The sequence below is a fragment of the Heterodontus francisci genome, chromosome 9 (genome assembly GCF_036365525.1).
Source record: "Heterodontus francisci isolate sHetFra1 chromosome 9, sHetFra1.hap1, whole genome shotgun sequence".
NCBI lineage: Eukaryota > Metazoa > Chordata > Chondrichthyes > Heterodontiformes > Heterodontidae > Heterodontus > Heterodontus francisci.
Window position 1 is genome coordinate 113,901,592 of NC_090379.1, and position 21,174 is coordinate 113,922,765.

The 21,174-nt window shown below is 43.5% G+C and overlaps 1 protein-coding gene across 3 annotated transcripts in view; it reads right to left on the reverse strand.

The window, feature by feature from the left end:
• The window catches only part of LOC137373991 (serine/threonine-protein kinase PAK 4-like), a 149,720-nt gene that overhangs the window by 49,188 nt on the left and 79,358 nt on the right, over positions 1 to 21,174 (reverse strand). For 2 of the 3 annotated variants that reach the window (XM_068039709.1, XM_068039710.1), the window contains exons 5-6: positions 4,170 to 4,634; positions 1,109 to 1,242 (exon numbers count right to left, since the gene is read on the reverse strand). In XM_068039709.1, coding sequence (XP_067895810.1) covers positions 1,109 to 1,242; positions 4,170 to 4,634 — 599 coding nt within the window. The remainder of the gene's footprint in view (positions 1 to 1,108; positions 1,243 to 4,169; positions 4,635 to 21,174) is intronic. The other variant, XM_068039711.1, reaches the window with a different exon arrangement.

Sequence of the window (21,174 nt, forward strand, 5' to 3'; positions counted from 1 at the left end):
TAAGAATTTAGCTTTTTCTAATTAAACAGTTAATTTGTTGATTTAAAGACACCTGGTTTGGTTAGCCTCAGCCGGGGGTTAATAGATGGTACAATTTGGCTGAGTTCTTTCTTTAATTTGGAAAGTTTAAAGTTATATATTAGGCGATCTGTGGAGGGACGGGATTGAATTAACTGTGCATTTCTCCCACCACAATCAGAATCATATATTTTGATTGGGAGCTTTGACTGGAGCAGTCGGTCATAACAGGCTATCAGGATAAACACACACACATGTTCGGGTCTGAAATTCTGTAAATGGTTGATAAATACCTGGTATTTCAAGATAATAGGGTGAACAGATGTTGGGTGTTAATTAGTTAATTGTATGGACTGCGCCAACCTGCGCAAATGGGCTCCTGCTCTCTGCGCGTGCGCTGCATTCCACATTGACAGAACTGGTTGGCACATGCACGGATGACGTCATCACGTAAATTGCCAGGGCTGGTACACGCATGCCCAGATCACGTCATCGCATAACGCAGGATAGACAGCAAGCGGAGAAGCGGGGAGTGGGGCAGAGAGCGGAATGTGGGGGAGAGAACGGGGTGTGGAGTGAAATCGGCGGGGGGGTGGGGGGGAGTGGGGGTGAAGTGGCGGGGGAAGCGGGGAGGGAGCGGCCGAAGACCTTGGTGGCGGCAGCTGCGCTCTCCTCCTGCCCCTTCAACCCCTCTTTCCGGCCATTGTCCCCGCCCGCTCTCTCTGGCCATTTCCCCCCGCCCCTCCCCGCCCGCTCTCTCCAGCCTTTCCCACCACCACCCCCCTCCCTCCTCGCCCGCTCTCTCTGGGCATTCCCCACCACCCCCACCCTCCACCCGCTCTCTCCAACCAGTCGATCTCTCCGGTCGTTGTGTGCTGCCATGTGTTTACGTTGCCTTTGTGTGATTATTTGAGCAGCGTCATCTTTAGTCCTGACAGCTGCCTGAACATCGCGGACTGAGATGTTTTAGTTGAACAGGCGGCATTTACGCATGTGTTAATGCAGCGCCACCTAGTGGCTGCGCTGTCAGCAAACGCAGCCTAGGATAAACACACACTGTCTGTCAATGGAGTGGATGGTGTGAGGGTACCTGATATGGGAGATGATGTCGGTGAGTGCTCCACCCTGCAGGAGCTCCATCACGACCCACAGCTCGTCCCCAACCAGATGGCTGCTGTACATCTCCACCACATTGTCATGGTGATAATCTCTCATTATTACAACCTGAATAATCAAACAAATGGGCGTCTCAGTGATGGGATCTGACTCTGTGCTGAAAGGGTGTATCTATAACAAACCAAACCCCCGCCCCCACCTTGCTGTATCTCTAACTGACTGATTCCCACCTGCACCCGCCCCCAACTGTACAGAGGAAAGCACAATATAGGAGCAGGAGTAGACCATTTGGCCCATCGAACCTGTTCCATCATTTAAAATGATCATGGCTGACCTTAGGATTCAATTCCACTTTCCTGCCTGCTCGCCATATCCCTTGATTCCCTGAGAGACCAATAATCTATCTATCAATAATGGAGCATCCACAACCCTCTGGGGTAGAGAATTCCAAAGATTCACAACCTTTGAGTGAAGTAATTTCTCCTCATCTCAGTCCTGAATGATCGGCCCCTTATCCTGAGACTTTGCCCCCGCATTTTAGCTTCCCCAACCGGTGGAAATAATCTCTATGTCTACCCTATCCAGCACCTTTAGAATCTTATATATTTCAACGAGATAACCTCTCATTCTTCAAAGCTCCAGAGAATACAGCCCAATTTAGTCAGCCTCTCATCATAGGACAACCCCCTCATCCTAGTGACAAATCTAGTGAACCTTCACTGTACCACCTCCAGTGCAAGTATATCCTTCCTTAAATGTGGAGACCAAAACTGCACACAGTATTCCAGATGTGGCCTCACCAAAACCCTGTAGCAATACTTCCCTCCTTCTGTACTCCAATCCCCTTGCAATAAAGGCCAACTTGCCATTTGCCTTCCTAGTTGCTTGCTGTACCTGCATGTTAACTTTCCGCGTTCCTTGTACAAGCACACCCAAGTCTCTTTGAACAGGCTCTTACAAGTTTCACACTTTTAAAAAGTATTCTGCTTTTCTATTTTTGGGACCAAAATGAATAACTTCGTGCTTTATACATTATATCTCATCTGCCATCTTGTTGACCACTCACTTACCCTGTCTATATCTCTTTGCAGCCTCTCTCTGTCCTCCTCACAGCTTATCTTTCCACCTACCTTTGTATCATCAGCAAACTTAGATACATTACTCTCTGTCTCTTCATCTAAGTCATTAATATAGATTATAACTAGCTGAGGCCCCAGCACTGATCCTTGCGGCACTCTACTATTTACTTCCTGCCAACTTGACAATGCCCTGTTTATGCCCACTCATTGCTTAATGTCCGTTAACTAATCAACTATCCAAGCTAATACATTACCCCCAAATTCATGAGCCCTTATCTTCCCTATTAACCTTTCGTGTAGCACCTTATCAAATGCCTTTTGGAAATCCAGGTATACCACATCTACTGGTTCCCCTTTATCTACCCTACTTGTTACATTCTCAAAAAACCCAAATAAATTTGTCAAACAGGATTTCCCTTTAGTAAAACCATGTTGACTTTTTCTAATCATACTGTACTTTTCTAACTGCATTGTTAAGACTTCCTAAATAATAGATTCTAGCATTTTCACAACGACTGATGTTAGGCTAACTGGCCAGTAGTTCCCTGTTTTGTCTCTCCTTCCTTTCTTGAAAAGCGGTGTAACATTTGTCAGCTTCTAATCTGATGGGGCCGTTCCCAAATCTAAGGAATTTTGGAAAATCATAGCTAGAGCATCCACTATCTCTGCAGCTATCTCTTTTAGAGCACCAGGATGTAGGTCATCAGGTCCTGGAGATTTGTCAGATTTTAGTCTCTTAAGCTTCTCCAATATTTTTTCTCTGCTATGAATTTCCTTAATTTCCTCACTCATTTTTTGCCCCTAGGTTACTGTCTATTTCAGGTATTGAACTTGTATCATCTACTGTGAAGACAGGCACAAAATATTTGTTCAATGCCTCTACCATTTCCTCATTCCCCATGATACTTTCTCCTGTTTCTGCTTCTAAGGGACCAACATTTACTTTAGCTACTCTCTTCCTTTTGATATACATATAAAAGCTCTTGCAATCTGTTTTTATATTACTGGCTAGTTTACTCTTATTCTATGTTTTCCTTTTTTTAATCAATGTTTTTGGTGGCCCTTTGCTGGTTTCTAAAACACTCCCATTCCTCAGACTTGCTACTCTTTTTGCAACATTGTAAGCCTCTTCTTTTCATCTAATACTATCCTTAACTTCCTGAGTGAGCCACGGATGGGACTTGCTGGCTGAGTTTTTGTTTTTCAAAGGAATGTATTTTTGTTGAACATTTTGAATTGTTTCTTTAAAGGTTTCCCACTGTTCATTTACCACCATACCTTTTAGCCTATTTACCCAATTTACTTTAGCCAGCTCTCCCCTCATGCCTACATAATTGGCTTTGTTTAAGTTTAAAATTCTGGTTTGTGATTGGAGCATGTCACTTTCAAACTTAACACGGAATTCAATGGTATTATGATCACTGTTTCCCAGTGGATCTTTTACTATGACATTGCTAATTAACCCTACTTCATTACACAACACTAAATCTAAGACAGCTTTATCCCTAGTTGGTTCCACAACATATTGCTTCAAGAAACTGTCCCCAAAACATTCTACAAATTCCTTATTTCCACCCATACTGATTCTATTTCATGATCTTCTGAAGCCAGATCCTTTCTCACTAATGCCCTTAAGTCATCCTTTACCATCAGTGTTACCCCTCCTCCTTTGCTATTCTGTCTGTCTTTCCGAAATATTGTGTACCCTGGAATATTTATTTCCAACCCTTGATCACCATGTAACCGATCGATCCCTCCTCGCTGTATCTCGAACCGACTGATCCTCCCCCGCACTGTACCTATAACTGACCGATCCCCCCTCACTGCAGCACTAACCGACCAATTCTTCTCCATGCCTTGTGCCTATTTCCAGTAATTAGCATGCTCTGCGACTGTAATTATGAGGTAGACATTGACACAGTATCTGAGGAAACAGGAAACCCTCGCCCCCCCTACCTCATTAAAGAGCAGCTCCCGTCGCTGCTGTGTCCTCAGGTCCATCCTTTTCACTGCCACCCGTCGGCCTGAGTGCTTCTCTGTTGCGACACACACGATGCCTGTGGAGCCCTCCCCAATTTTACTGAAGGCCTCCAGCTGGTTCCTGGGATCACTCTGGTTAACCACTGTTGCCATGGCACTCTTGAATTGCTCGTGCGTAACTCTGTGACCTCCTACAGGCGGACTGGCTTGAGGTTGCTGCAGCTGCGCTGGGCTGAGCTGTGGAGAGCTGTGTCTGTGAAAGCGAGAGGCCCTCAGGCTGGTTTGTTGCCGGGTGACCATCCCCCTCACCTGTTCAGAGACTGAGCCTGGCGCTGAGACAACTTCAGGCTCCTTCTGCTTGGTGCCCCTCGCCACAGTTTGCCTTGGACTTAGGGCACTGTTCTGAAATAATCCTCCATTCTGCCTCGGCAGCTCTTTTACCTTTGGAAAAGATTCAAACACAAGTTCAATTAAACTCTTCAAAGAAAAAACTAGCCACATGCCAGAGACAAGGCCTTTCTCTAACCCCCACCCATGTGGTGTAACACATGTTAGTACCACAATGCTGGTGCCCTCCACTACCAGCTCTGGCAGAGTTTATGGAGTTAGCCAAGGACATCTCATTTGCAAAGGGCTGGTGGGTGACGATCAGGCTGAGCTACCTGCGATCTGATTCTGCAGGTCCCCATCTGCTCTGCTCCACAGCTGCTCAATGACTTTTACTCCGTTGCTTTCTGCTCATTTGTTAACGTCACTTTTAGCCCTCTACTAGTATATTGGATCCATTAGTATACCAGAACTGCCAGAATACTTGATCCACAAGTACACTGGACCTGCTAGAATACCGGATCTGCTAGTACACTGGATCCACTACTACACTGGATCTGCCAGAACACTGGTCCACTAGTACACTAGATCTGCTAGTATACTAGATCCACTCCAACGATGGATCTGCTAGAATACTGGGCTGCTAGTGCACTGGAACTGCTTGTATACTGGATCCACTACGACACTGGATCTGCTGGAATACTGGTCAGCTAGAATACTGGTTCATTAGCACACTGGATCTGATGAAATACTGGTTCATTAGTACACTGGATCACCAAGAATACTAGTTCACTAGTACACTGGATCTGCTATAATACTGGATCATCAGTACACGGGATCTGCGAGAATACAAGTTCATTTGTACACTGGATCTGCTATAATACTGGTTCTTTAGTACACTGGATCTGCTGGAATACTGGTTCATTAGTACACAGGATCTGCTAGAATACTAGTTCATTAGTACACTGGATCTGCTAGAAAACTGGTTCATTAGCACACTGGATCTGCTAGAATACTGGTTCATTAGTACACTGGATCTGCTAGAATACTGGTTCATTAGTACACTGGATCTGCTAGAATACCAGTTCATTAGTACACTGGATCTGCTAGAATACTGGCTCATTAGTACACTGGATCTGCTAGAATACTGGTTCATTAGTACACTGGATCTGCTACAATACTGGTTCATTAGTAGACAGGATTTGCTAGAATACTGGTACATTAGCACACTGGAAATGCTATAATACTGGTTCATTAGTACACTAGATCTGCTAGAATACTGGTTCATTAGCACACTGGATATGCTATAATACTGGTTCATTAGTACACTAGATCTGCTAGAATACTGGTTCATTAGTACACTGGATCTGCTAGAATACCAGTTCATTAGTACACTGGATCTGCTAGAATACTGGCTCATTAGTACACTGGATCTGCTAGAATACTGGTTCATTAGTACACTGGATCTGCTACAATACTGGTTCATTAGTAGACAGGATTTGCTAGAATACTGGTACATTAGCACACTGGAAATGCTATAATACTGGTTCATTAGTACACTAGATCTGCTAGAATACTGGTTCATTAGTACACTGGACCTGCTATAATACTGGTTCATTAGTACACTGGACCTGTTAGAATACTAGTTCATTAGTACACTGGATCTGCTATAATACTAGTTCATTGGTACACTGGATCTGCTAGAATACTGGTTCATTAGTACACTGGATCTGCTAGAATACTGGTTCATTAGTACACTGGATCTGCTAGAATACTAGTTCATTAGTACACTGGATCTGCTAGAATACTGGTTCATTAGTAGACAGGATCTGCTAGAATATTAGTTCATTAGCACACTGGAAATGCTATAATACTGGTTCATTAGTACACTAGATCTGCTAGAATACTGGTTCATTAGTACACTGGACCTGCTATAATACTGGTTCATTAGTACACTGGACCTGTTAGAATACTAGTTCATTAGTACACTGGATCTGCTATAATACTAGTTCATTGGTACACTGGATCTGCTATAATACTGGTTCATTAGTACACTGGATCTGCTAGAATACTGGTTCATTAGTACACTGGATCTGCTAGAATACTAGTTCATTAGTACACTGGATCTGCTAGAATACTGGTTCATTAGTAGACAGGATCTGCTAGAATATTAGTTCATTAGCACACTGGATATGCTATAATGCTGGTTCATTAGTACACGACATCTGCTAGAATATTAGTTCATTAGCACACTGGATATGCTATAATACTGGTTCATTAGTACACTAGATCTGCTAGAATACTTGTTCATTAGTACACTGGATCTGCTATAATACTGGTTCATTAGTACACTGGATCTGCTATAATACTGGTTCATTAGTACACTGAACCTGTTAGAATAAGAGTTCATTCGTACACTGGATCTGCTAGAATACTAGTTCATTGGTACACTGGATCTGCTATAATATGGGTTCATTAGTACACTGGATCTGCTAGAATACTGGTTCATTAGTACACTGGATCTGCTAGAATACTGGTTCATTAGTAGACAGGATCTGCTAGAATACTGGTTCATTAGTACACTGGATCTGCTAGAATACTGGTTCATTAGTAGGATCTGCTAGAATACTGGTTCATTAGTACACTGGACCTGCTAGAATACTGGTTCATTAGTACACTGAATCTGCTAGAATACTAGTTCATGAGTACACTGGATCTGCTATGATACCGGTTCATTACTAGACAGGATCTGCTAGAATACCGGTTCATTAGTACACTGGATCTCCGATAATGCCGGTTCATTAGTACACTGGATCTGCTGGAATACTGGTTCTTTAGTACTCTGGATCTGTTAGAATACTGGTTCATTTGCACACAGGATCTGCTGGAATACTGGTTCATTAGCACACTGGATCTGCTGGAATACTGGTTCATTTGCACACTGGATCTGCTGGAATACTGGTTCATTCGCACACTGGGTCTGCTGGAATACTGGTTCACTAGCACATTGGATCTGCTAGAATACTAATTCATGAGCACATTGGATCTGCTGGAATACTGGTTCATTAGTACACTGGATCTGTTAGAATACTAGTTCATCAGGACACTGGATCTGCTATAATACCGGTTCATTAGGACACTGGATTTGCTAGAATACTAGTTCATTAGTACACTGGATCTGTGAGAAAATGAGCTCATTAAGACACAGGATCTGCTAGAATACTGGTTCATTAGCACACTGGATCTGCTAGAATACTAGTTCATTAGTACACTGGATCTGTGAGAAAAGGATCTCATTAAGACACTGGATCTGCTATGATACTGGTCCATTAGTACACTGGATCTGCTAGAATACTAGTTCATTAGTACACTGGATCTGTGAGAAAATGAGCTCATTAAGACACTGGATCTGCTATGATACTGGTTCATTAGTACACTGGATCTGCTAGAATACTAGTTCATTAGTACACTGGATCTGCTAGAATACTAGTTCATTGGTACACTGGATCTGCTAGAATACTAGTTCATTAGTACACTGGATCTGCTATAATAATAGTTCATTAGTACACAGGATCTGCTAGAATACTGGTTCATTAGTACACTGGATCTGCTAGAATACTAGCTCATTAGTACACTGGATCTGCTACAATACTGGTTCATTGGTACACTGGATCTGCGAGAATACTGGTTCATTAGTACACTGGATCTGTGAGAATACTGGTTCATTAGTACATTGGATCTGCAAGAATACTGGTTCATTAGTACTCTGGATCTGCTAGAATACTGGTTCATTAGCACACTGGATATGCTATAATACTGGTTCATTAGTACACTAGATCTGCTAGAATACTAGTTCATTAGTACACTGGATCTGCTATAATACTGGTTCATTAGTACACTGGACCTGCTATAATACAGGTTCATTAGTACACTGGACCTGCTAAAATGCTAGTTCATTAGCACACTGGATCTGCTAGAATACTAGTTCATTAGTACACTGGATCTGCTAGAATACTAGTTCATGAGTACACTGGATCTCCAATAATGCCGGTTCATTAGTACACTGGATCTGCTGGAATACTGGTTCTTTAGTACTCTGGATCTGCTGGAATACTAGTTCTTTAGTACTCTGGATCTGCTAGAATACTGGTTCATTTGCACACTGGATCTGCTGGAATACTGGTTCATTAGCTCACTGGATCTGCTGGAATACTGGTTCATTCGCACACTGGATCTGCTGGAATACTGGTTCATTAGCTCACTGGATCTGCTGGAATACTGGTTCATTCGCACACTGGATCTGCTGGAATACTGGTTCTTTAGTACTCTGGATCTGCTAGAATACTGGTTCATTTGCACACTGGATCTGCTGGAATACTGGTTCATTAGCTCACTGGATCTGCTGGAATACTGGTTCATTCGCACACTGGATCTGCTGGAATACTGGTTCACTAGCACATTGGATCTGCTAGAATACTAATTCATGAGCACATTGGATCTGCTGGAATACTGGTTCATTAGTACACAGGATATGCTAGAATACTGGTTCATTAGCACACTGGATCTGCGAGAAAATGAGCTCATTAATACACTGGATCTGCAATGATACTGGTTCATTAGTAGACAGGATATGCTAGAATACTGGTTCATTAGTACACTGGATCTGTTAGAATACTAGTTCATCAGGACACTGGATCTGCTATAATACCGGTTCATTAGTAGACAGGATCTGCTAGAATACTGGTTCATTAGCACACTGGATCTGCTAGAATACTGGTTCATTAGCATACTGGATCTCCGATAAAAGCGGTTCATTGGTACACTGGATCTGCTATAATAATAGTTCATTAGTTACAGGATCTGCTAGAATACTGGTTCATTAGCACACTGGATCTGCTAGAATGCTGGTTCGTTAGCACACTGGATCTGCTGGAATACTGGTTCATTAGTACACTGGATCTGCTAGAATACTGGTTCATTAGTACACTGGATCTGCTAGAATGCTGGTTCATTAGCACACTGGATCTGCTGGAATACTGGTTCATTAGTACACTGGATCTGCTAGAATACTGGTTCATTAGTACACTGGATCTGCTAGAATGCTGGTTCATTAGCACACTGGATCTGCTGGAATACTGGTTCATTAGCACTCTGGATCTGCTATAATACTGGTGCATTAGTACACAGGATCTGCAAGGATACTGGTTCATTAGCACACCGGGTCTGCTGGAATACTGCTTCATTAGTACACTGGATCTGCTGGAATACTGGTTCTATAGGACACTGGATCTGCTGGAATAGTGGTTCATTAGCACACTGGATCGGCTGGAATACTGGTTCGTTAGCACACTGGATCTGCTAGAATACTAGTTCATGAGTACACTGGATCTGCTAGAATACTGGTTCATTAGTACACTGGATCGGCTATAATACCGGTTCATTAGTACACAGGATCTGCTATAATACTAGTTCATTAGTATGCTGGATCTGCGAGAAAACGAGTTCATTAATACACTGGATCTGCTATGATACTGGTTCATTAGTAGACAGGATCTGCTGGAATACTGGTTCATTAGCTCACTGGATCTGCTGGAATACTGGTTCATTCGCACACTGGATCTGCTGGAATACTGGTTCACTAGCACATTGGATCTGCTAGAATACTAATTCATGAGCACATTGGATCTGCTAGAATACTGGTTCATTAGTACACTGGATCGGCTATAATACCGGTTCATTAGTACACAGGATCTGCTATAATACTAGTTCATTAGTATGCTGGATCTGCTAGAAAACGAGTTCATTAATACACTGGATCTGCTAGAATACTGGTTCATTAATACACTGGATCTCTGATAATACCGGTTCATTAGTACACTGGATCTGCTAGAATACTAGTTCATTAGCACACTGGATCTGCTAGAATACTGGTTCATTAGTACACTGGATCATCAAGAATACTAGTTCTTTAGTACACTGGATCTGCTATACTACTAGTTCATTAGTACACAGGATCTGCTAGAATACTGGTTCATTAGTACACTGGATCTGCTAGAATACTGGTTCATTAGTACACTGGATCATCAAGAATACTAGTTCTTTAGTACACTGGATCTGCTATACTACTAGTTCATTAGTACACAGGATCTGCTAGAATACTGGTTCATTAGTACACTGGATCATCAAGAATACTAGTTCTTTAGTACACTGGATCTGCTATACTACTAGTTCATTAGCACACTGGATCTGCTAGAATACTGGTTCATTAGTACACTGGATCATCAAGAATACTAGTTCTTTAGTACACTGGATCTGCTATACTACTAGTTCATTAGTACACAGGATCTGCTAGAATACTGGTTCATTAGCACACTGGATCTGCTATAATACTGGTTGATTAGTACACTGGATCTGCTGGAATACTGGTTCATTAGAACACTGGATCTGCTGGAATACTGGTTCATTAGCACACTGGATCTGCTATAAGACTGGTGCATTAGTACACAGGATCTGCGAGAATATTGGTTCATTAGCACACTGGATCAGCTGGAATACTGGTTCATGAGCACACTGGATCTGCTGGAATACTGGTTCTATAGTACACTGGATCTGCTGGAATAGTCATTCATTAGCACACTGGATCTGCTGGAATACTGGTTCATTAGCACACTGGATCTGCTGGAACACTGGTTCATTAGCACACTGGATCGGCTGGAATACTGGTTCATTAGCACACTGGATCTGCTGGAAGACTGGTTCATTAGCACACTGGATCTGTTAGAATACTGGTTCATTAGTACACTGGATCTGTTAGAATACTAGTTCATCAGTACACTGGATCGGCTATAATACCGGTTCATTAGTACACAGGATCTGCTAGAATACTGGTTCATTAGCACACTGGATCTGCTGGAATACTAGTTCATTAGTATGCTGGATCTGCTAGAAAGCAAGCTCATTAATACACTGGATCTGCTATGATACTGGTTCATTAGTAGACAGGATCTGCGAGAATACTGGTTCATTAGTACACTGGATCTCTGATAATACCGGTTCTGTTTAGTTTTGGTTGCAGCAGCTTGGACAGAAGCGGAGGTAAGGAGCGAACCTGCAGCTGGGAGGTCAATTTCAGTGTAAGTTAAAAGTTAATTCCCTTTTGTTTTCGGAGGACCAGGGGACTGCTGGGTAAGTAAAAACTATATATTTGGGAGGTTTAAAATCAATTTCTTTTAGTTTTGGTTGCAGCAGCTTGGACAGAAGCGGAGGTACGGAGCGAACTTGCAGCTGGGAGGTCAATTTCAGTGTAAGTTAAAAGTTAATTCCCTTTTGTTTTCAGAGGACCAGGGGACTGCTGGGTAAGTAAAAACTATATATTTGGGTGGTGGCTGTACCCGAGACACTACACGTGTAGTGTCTCCCACCCACCCTCCTTCTCTAACCAAAAAAAAGGACTCTGGTGTGTTGAGAAGGTAAGCTTTTTATTTAAAAAGTTCTGTCCGTCGGATTGCTGAGCTAACAAGTTTTGACTTTTTTTTTTGGTTTTTCAGTAGATTTGTTGGGAATTTAGAATAGTGGGAATGGAGGTTAAGGCAGTTGAATGTTCCTCCTGCAGAATGTGGGAGGTAAGGGTCGCCAAGAGTGTCCCTGCTGACTGCATCTGCAGGAACTGCACCCAACTCCAGCTCCTCGAGAACCGCGTTAGGGAACTGGAACTGGAGCTGGATGAACTTCGGATCATTCGGGAGGCGGAGGGGGTTATTGAGAGGAGTTATGGGGAGGTAGTCACACCTCAGGTAAAAGAAGTAGGTAGATGGTTACTGTCAGGGGAAGGAGAGGGAACCAGCAGGCAGTGCAGGGATCCCCTGTGGCCGTTTCCCTCAACAACAGGTATACCGTTTTGGATACTGTTGCGGGGAACGGCTTACCAGGGGTAAGCAATGGGGTACAGGTCTCTGGCACAGAGTCTGTCCCTGTTGCTCAGAAGGGAAGGGGGAAGAGGAGCAGAGCATTAGTCATTGGGGACTCCATAGTTAGGGGAACAGATAGGAGGTTCTGTGGGAACAAGAGAGACTCACAGTTGGTGTGTTGCCTCCCAGGTGCCAGGGTTCGTGATGTCTCGGATCGTGTTTTTGGGATCCTTAAGGGGGAGCAGCCCCAAGTCGTGGTCCACATAGGCACCAACGACATAGGTAGGAAGAGAGATGGGGATTTAAGGCAGAAATTCAGGGAGCTAGGGTGGAAGCTTAGAGCGAGAACAAACAGAGTTGTTATCTCTGGGTTGTTGCCCATGCCACGTGATAGCGAAGTGAGGAATAGGGAGAGAGAGGAGTTGAACACGTGGCTGCAGGGATGGTGTAGGAGGGAGGGTTTTGGTTTCCTGGATAATTGGGGCTCTTTCTGGGGTAGGTGGGACCTCTACAAACAGGATGGTCTTCACCTGAACCAGAGGGGTACCAATATCCTGGGGGGGAGATTTGCTAATGCTCTTCGGGGGGTTTAGATTAGATTAGATTAGAGATACAGCACTGAAACAGGCCCTTCGGCCCACCGAGTCTGTGCCGACCATCAACCACCCATTTATATTAATCCTACACTAATCCCATATTGTCCCTATATTTCCCTACCACCTACCTATACTAGTGACAATTTATAATGGCCAATTTACCTACCAACCTGCAAGTCTTTTGGCTTGTGGGAGGAAACCGGAGCACCCGGAGAAAACCCACGCAGACACAGGGAGAACTTGCAAACTCCACACAGGCAGTACCCAGAATTGAACCCGGGTCCCTGGAGCTGTGAGGCTGCAGTGCTAACCACTGCGCCACTGTGCCGCCCCACTAAACTGATTCAGCAGGGGAATGGGAACCTGTAGTTCCAGTGTCCAGGATGTTGAGAGTAGTGAGGTCAGGGATAAGGTTACAAGGACACAAGAGGGCACTGGCAAGCAAGAACTTGGTTTAAAGTGTGTCTACTTCAACGCCAGGAGGATCCGGAATAAGGTGGGTGAGCTTGCAGCATGGGTTGGTACCTGGGATCTCGATGTAGTGGCCATTTCGGAGACATGGGTAGAGCAGGGACAGGAATGGATGTTGCAGGTTCCGGGATTTAGATGTTTCAGTAAGAACAGAGAAGATGGTAAAAGAGGGGGGTTGTGGCATTGTTAATCAAGGAGAGTATTACAGCGGCAGAAAGGACGTTTGAGGACTCGTCTACTGAGGTAGTATGGGCCGAGGTTAGAAACAGAAGAGGAGAGGTCACCCTGTTGGGAGTCTTCTATAGACCTCCGAATAGTTCCAGAGATGTAGAGGAAAGGATAGCGAAGATGATTCTCGACAGGGGCGAGAGTAACAGGGTAGTTGTTATGGGGGACTTTAACTTTCCAAATATTGACTGGAAATACTATAGTTCGAGTACTTTATTTGGGTCAGTTTTTGTCCAGTGTGTGCAGGAGGGTTTTCTGACACAGTATGTAGACAGGCCAACCAGGGGCGATGCCACATTGGATTTGGTACTGGGTAATGAACCCGGCCAGGTGTTAGATTTAGATGTAGGTGAACACTTTGGTGATAGTGATCACAATTCGGTTAGGTTTACCTTAGCGATGGGCAGGGACAGGTATATACTGCAGGGCAAGAATTATAGCTGGGGGAAAGGAAATTATGATGCGATTAGGCAAGATTTGGGATGCGTAGGATGGGGAAGGAAACTGCAGGGGATGGGCACAATCGAAATGTGGAGCTTATTCAAGGAGCAGCTACTGCGTGTCCTTGATAAGTATGTACCTGTCAGGCAGGGAGGAAGTTGTCGAGCGAGGGAGCCGTGGTTTACTAAAGAAGTTGAAGCGCTTGTCAAGAGGAAGAAGAAGGCTTATGTTAGGATGAGACGTGAAGGCTCAGTTAGGGCGCTTGAGAGTTACAAGCTAGCCAGGAAGGATCTAAAGGGAGAGCTAAGAAGAGCAAGGAGAGGACACGAGAAGTCATTGGCGGATAGGATCAAGGAAAACCCTAAGGCTTTCTATAGGTATATCAGGAATAAAAGAATGACTAGAGTTAGATTAGGGCCAATCAAGGATAGTAGTGGGAAGTTGTGTGTGGAATCAGAGGAGATAGGGGAAGCGTTGAATGAATATTTTTCGTCAGTATTTACAGTAGAGAAAGAAAATGTTGTCGAGGAGAATACTGAGATTCAGACTACTAGGCTAGATGGGATTGAGGTTCACAAGGAGGAGGTGTTAGCAATTTTGGAAAGTGTGAAAATAGATAAGTCCCCTGGGCCAGATGGGATTTATCCTAGGATTCTCTGGGAAGCCAGGGAGGAGATTGCAGGGCCTTTGTCCTTGATCTTTATGTCGTCATTGTCGACTGGAATAGTGCCGGAAGACTGGAGGATAGCAAATGTTGTCCCCTTGTTCAAGAAGGGGAGTAGAGACAGCCCTGGTAATTATAGACCTGTGAGCCTTACTTCGGTTGTGGGTAAAATGTTGGAAAAGGTTATAAGAGACAGGATTTATAATCATCTTGAAAAGAATAAGTTCATTAGCGATAGTCAGCACGGTTTTGTGACGGGTAGGTCGTGCCTCACAAACCTTATTAAGTTTTTCGAGAAGGTGACCAAACAGGTGGATGAGGGTAAAGCAGTGGATGTGGTGTATATGGATTTCAGTAAGGCGTTTGATAAGGTTCCCCACGGTAGGCTATTGCAGAAAATACGGAAGTATGGGGTTGAAGGTGATTTAGAGCTTTGGATCAGAAATTGGCGAGCTGAAAGAAGACAGAGGGTGGTGGTTGATGGCAAATGTTCATCCTGGAGTTTAGTTACTAGTGGTGTACCGCAAGGATCTGTTTTGGGGCCACTGCTGTTTGTCATTTTTATAAATGACCTGGAAGAGGGTGTAGAAGGGTGGGTTAGTAAATTTGCGGATGACACGAAGGTCAGTGGAGTTGTGGATAGTGCCGAAGGATGTTGTCGGGTACAGAGGGACATAGATAGGCTGCAGAGCTGGGCTGAGAGATGGCAAATGGAGTTTAATGCGGAAAAGTGTGAGGTGATTCACTTTGGAAGGAGTAACAGGAATGCAGAGTACTGGGCTAATGGGAAGATTCTTGGTAGTGTAGATGAACAGAGAGATCTTGGTGTCCAGGTACATAAATCCCTGAAAGTTGCTACCCTGGTTAATAGGGCTGTTAAGAAGGCATATGGTGTGTTAGCTTTTATTAGTAGGGGGATCGAGTTTCGGAGCCACGAGGTCACGCTGCAGCTGTACAAAACTCTGGTGCGGCCGCACCTGGAGTATTGCGTGCAGTTCTGGTCACCGCATTATAGGAAGGATGTGGAAGCTTTGGAAAGGGTGCAGAGGAGATTTACTAGGATGTTGCCTGGTATGGAGGGAAGGGCTTACGAGGAAAGGCTGAGGGACTTGAGGTTGTTTTCGTTGGAGAGAAGGAGGAAGAGAGGTGACTTAATAGAGACATATAAGATAATCAGAGGGTTAGATAGAGTGGATAGTGAGAGTCTTTTTCCTCGGATGGTGATGGCAAACACGAGGGGACATAGCTTTAAGTTGAGGGGTGATAGATATAGGACAGATTTTAGAGGTAGTTTCTTTACTCAGAGAGTAGTAGGGGCGTGGAACGCCCTGCCTGCAGCAGTAGTAGACTCGCCAACTTTAAGGGCATTTAAGTGGTCATTGGATAGACATATGGATGAAAATGGAATAGTTTAGGTCAGATGGTTTCACAGGTCGGCGCAACATCGAGGGCCGAAGGGCCTGTACTGCGCTGTAATGTTCTAATTCTAATTCTAGAATACTGGTTCAATAGCACACTGGATCTGCTGGAATACTGGTTCATTAGCACACTGGATCTGCTGGAATGGCGGTTTATTAGCACACTGGATATGCTGAAATAGTGGTTTATTAGTACACTGGATCAGCTAGAATACTGGTTCATTTGCACACTGGATCTCCTGGAATACTGGTTCATTTGCACACTGGATCTCCTGGAATACTGGTTCATTCGCATACTGGATCTGCTGGAATACTGGTTCATTAGCGCATTGGATCTGCTGGAATGCTGGTTCATTAGCACACTGGATCAGCAAGAATACTAGTTCATTAGTACACTGGATCTGTTAGAATACTAGTTCATCAGAACACTGGATCTGCTATAATACCGGTTCATTAGTACACTGGATATGCTGGTTCATTAGTACACTGGATATGCTGGAATGCTGGTTCATTAGCACACTGGATCAGCAAGAATACTAATTCATTAGTACACTGGATCTGCTAGAATACTGATTCATTAGTACACTGGATCTGCTAGAATACGGATTCATTAGTACACTGGATCTGCTAGAATACTGCTTCATTAGTACACTGGATCTGCTAGAATACGGATTCATTAGTACACTGGATCTGCTATAATACCGGTTCATTAGTACACTGGATCTGCTAGAATACCGGTTCATTAGTACACTGGATCTGCTAGAAAATGAGCTCATTAATACACTGGATCTGCTGTGATCCTGGTTCATTCGTAGACAGGATCTGCTAGAATACTGGTTCATTAGTACATTGGATCTGCTGGAATACTGGTTCATTTGCACACTGGATCTGCTAGACTACTGGTTTATATGCACACTGGATCTGCTAGAATACTGGTTTATTAGTACACTGGATCTGCTGGAATACTGGTTCATTCGCACACCGGATTTGCGAGAATACTGGTTCATTAGCACACTGGATCTGCTAGAATACTGGTTCATTAGCACACTGGATTTGCTGGAATACTGGTTCATTAGTACACGGGATCTGCTGGAATACTGGTTCATTGGCACACGGGATCTGCTAGAATACTGGTTCATTAGTACACGGGATCTGCTGGAATACTGGTTCATTGGCACACGGGATCTGCTGGAATACTGGTTCATTGGCACACTGGATCTGCTGGAATACTGGTTCTTTAGCACACTGGATCTGCTGGAATGCTGGTTCATTAGCACACGGGATCTGCTGGAATACTGGTTCATTTGCACACGGGATCTCCTGGAATACTGGTTCATTCGCACACTGGATCTGCTGGAATACTGGTTCATTAGCGCATTGGATCTGCTAGAATACTAGTTCATTAGTACACTGGATCTGCTAGAAAATGAGCTCATTAATACACTGGATCTGCTGGAATACTGGTTCATTTGCACACTGGATCTGCTGGAATACTGGTTCATTGGCACACTGGATCTACTAGAATACTAATTCATGAGCACATTGGATCTGCTCGAAAACTGGTTCATTAGTACACTGGATCTGTTAGAATACTAGTTCATTAGTACACTGGATCTGCTCAAAAATGAGCTCACTAATACACTGGATCTGCTATGATACTGGTTCATTAGTACACTGGATCTGCGAGAATACTCGTTCATTAGTACGCAGGATATGCTGGAATGCTGGTTCATTAGTACACTGGTTCTGCTATACTACTGGTTCATTAGTACACTGGATCTGCTATACTACTGGTTCATTAGTACACTGGATCTACTATACTACTGGCTCATTAGTACACTGAATCTGCTGGAATACTAGTTCATTAGATCTGCTAGAATACTAACTCATGAGCACATTGGATCTGCTAGAATACTAATTCATGAGCACATTGGATCTGCTATAATACTAGTTCATTGGTACACTGGATCTGTTAGAATACTGGTTCATTAGTACATTGGATCTGCTTGAATACTGGTTCATTAGTACACAGGATCTGCTTGAATACTGGTTCATGAGCTCACTGGATCTGCTGGAATACTAGTTCATTAGTACACTGGATCTGCTAGAATACTAGTTCATTAGTACACTGGAGCTGCGAGAAAATGAGCTCATTAATACACTGGATCTGCTATGATACTGGTTCATTAGTACACTGGATCTGCGAGAATACTAGTTCATTAGTACACTGGATCTGTGAGAAAATGAGCTCATTAATACACTGGATCTGCTATGATACTGGTTCATTAGTACACTGGATCTGCGAGAATACTAGTTCATTAGTACACTGGATCTGTTAGAATACTGGTTCATTAGTACACTGGATCTGCTATAATACTGGTTCATTAGCTCACTGGATCTGCTAGAATACTAGTTCATTAGTACACTGGATCTGCTAGAATACTGGTTCATTAGCTCACTGGATCTGCTAGAATACTGGTTCATGAGCACATTGGATCTGCTTGAATACTGGTTCATTAGCACATTGGATCTGCTTGAATACTGGTTCATGAGCACATTGGATCTGCTAGAATACTGGTTCATTAGCTCACTGGATCTGCTAGAATACTGGTTCATTAGCTCACTGGATCTGCTAGAATACTGGTTCATTAGCTCACTGGATCTGCTGGAATACTGGTTCATTAGCACATTGGATCTGCTAGAATACTGGTTCATTAGCTCACTGGATCTGCTGGAATACTGGTTCATTAGCACATTGGATCTGCTAGAATACTGGTTCATGAGCACATTGGATCTGCTAGAATACTGGTTCATGAGCACATTGGATCTGCTTGAATACTGGTTCATTAGCACATTGGATCTGCTAGAATACTGGTTCATTAGCTCACTGGATCTGCTAGAATACTGGTTCATTAGCTCACTGGATCTGCTAGAATACTGGTTCATTAGCACATTGGATCTGCTAGAATACTGGTTCATTAGCTCACTGGATCTGCTAGAATACTGGTTCATTAGCTCACTGGATCTGCTGGAATACTGGTTCATTAGCACATTGGATCTGCTAGAATACTGGTTCATTAGCACATTGGATCTGCTTGAATACTGGTTCATTAGCACATTGGATCTGCTAGAATACTGGTTCATTAGCTCACTGGATCTGCTGGAATACTGGTTCATTAGCTCACTGGATCTGCTGGAATACTGGTTCATGAGCACATTGGATCTGCTAGAATACTGGTTCATTAGCTCACTGGATCTGCTGGAATACTAGTTCATTAGTACACTGGATCTGCTAGAATACTAGTTCATTAGCTCACTGGATCTGCTGGAATACTAGTTCATTAGTACACTGGATCTGCTAGAATACTAGTTCATTAGTACACTGGAGCTGCGAGAAAATGAGCTCATTAATACACTGGATCTGCTATGATACTGGTTCATTAGTACACTGGATCTGCGAGAATACTAGTTCATTAGAACACTGGATCTGCTCAAAAATGAGCTCATTAATACACTGGATCTGCTATGATACTGGTTCATTAGTACACTGGATCTGCTATGATACTGGTTCATTAGTACACTGGATCTGCTAGAATACTGGTTCATTAGTACACTGGATCTCCGATAAAACTGGTTCATCAGTACACTGGATCTGCTAGAATACTTGTTCATTAGCACACTGGATCTTTTGGAATACTGGTTCATTTGCACACTGGATCTGCTAGAATACTGGTTTATATGCACACTGGATCTGCTAGAATACTGGTTCATTAGCACATTGGATCTGCTAGAATACTGTTTTGTTAGTACACTGGATATGCTGGAATACTGGTTCATTCGCACACTGGATCTGCTGGAATACTGGTTCATTAGCGCATTGGATCTGCTAGAATACTAATTCATGAGCACATTGGATCTGCTGGAATACTGGTTTTTTAGTACACTGGATCTGCGAGAATACTAATTCATGAGCACATTGGATCTGCTGGAATACTGGTTTTGTAGTACACTGGATATGCTAGAATACTGGTTCATTAGTACACTGGATCTGTTAGAATACTAGTTCATCAGTACACTGGATCTGCTAGAAAAGCGGTTCATTAGGACACAGGATCTGCTAGAATACTGGTTCATTAGCACACTGGATCTGCTGGAATACTGGTTCATTCGCACACTGGATCTGCTGGAATACTGGTTCATTCGCACACTGGATCTGCTGGAATACTGGTTCATTCGCACACTGGATCTGCTAGAATACTGGTTCATTAGCACATTGGATCTCCTAGAATACTGGTTCATTAGCACCAAGGCCATTTCTCACCTCAGCTGGACTCTAGATAAGCCTATCCTGGTTCATGGTCGTTTCTCCATGACTTCTCGCCTTTCCACTCTACCACTGCAACAACTTGTACTTATGTAGCTTCTTTACCCTAGTAAAGCATCCCAAGGCGCTTCACAGGAGCATTATCAAACAAAATCTGACACCAAGTCACATAAGGAGACATTAGGGCAGGTGACAATAGCTTCGTCAAAGAGGAAGATTTTAAGAAGGGTGTTAAAGGAGGAAAGCGAGGTAGACAGTTGGAAAGGTTTAACAAGGCAATTCTAGAGCTTGGGGCCTAAGCAACTAAAGGCACAGCCACCAATGTTGCACCAATTAAAATCAGGGATGCTCAAGAGGTCAGAATTAGAGGAGTGCAGATATGTCAGAGGGTTGTGGAGCTGTAGGAGATTACAGAGATAGGGAGGGGCGAGGTTATGGAGTGATTGGAAAACAAGGATCAGAATTTTAAAATAGAGATGTTGCTTAACTGGGAGCCAGTGTCGGTCAGCAAGCACAAGGGTTACAGATGAATGAGACTTGGTGCAAGTTAGGACCTGGGCAGCAGAGCTTTGGATAAACTCAAGTTTAAGAATGTGGGAGGCCAC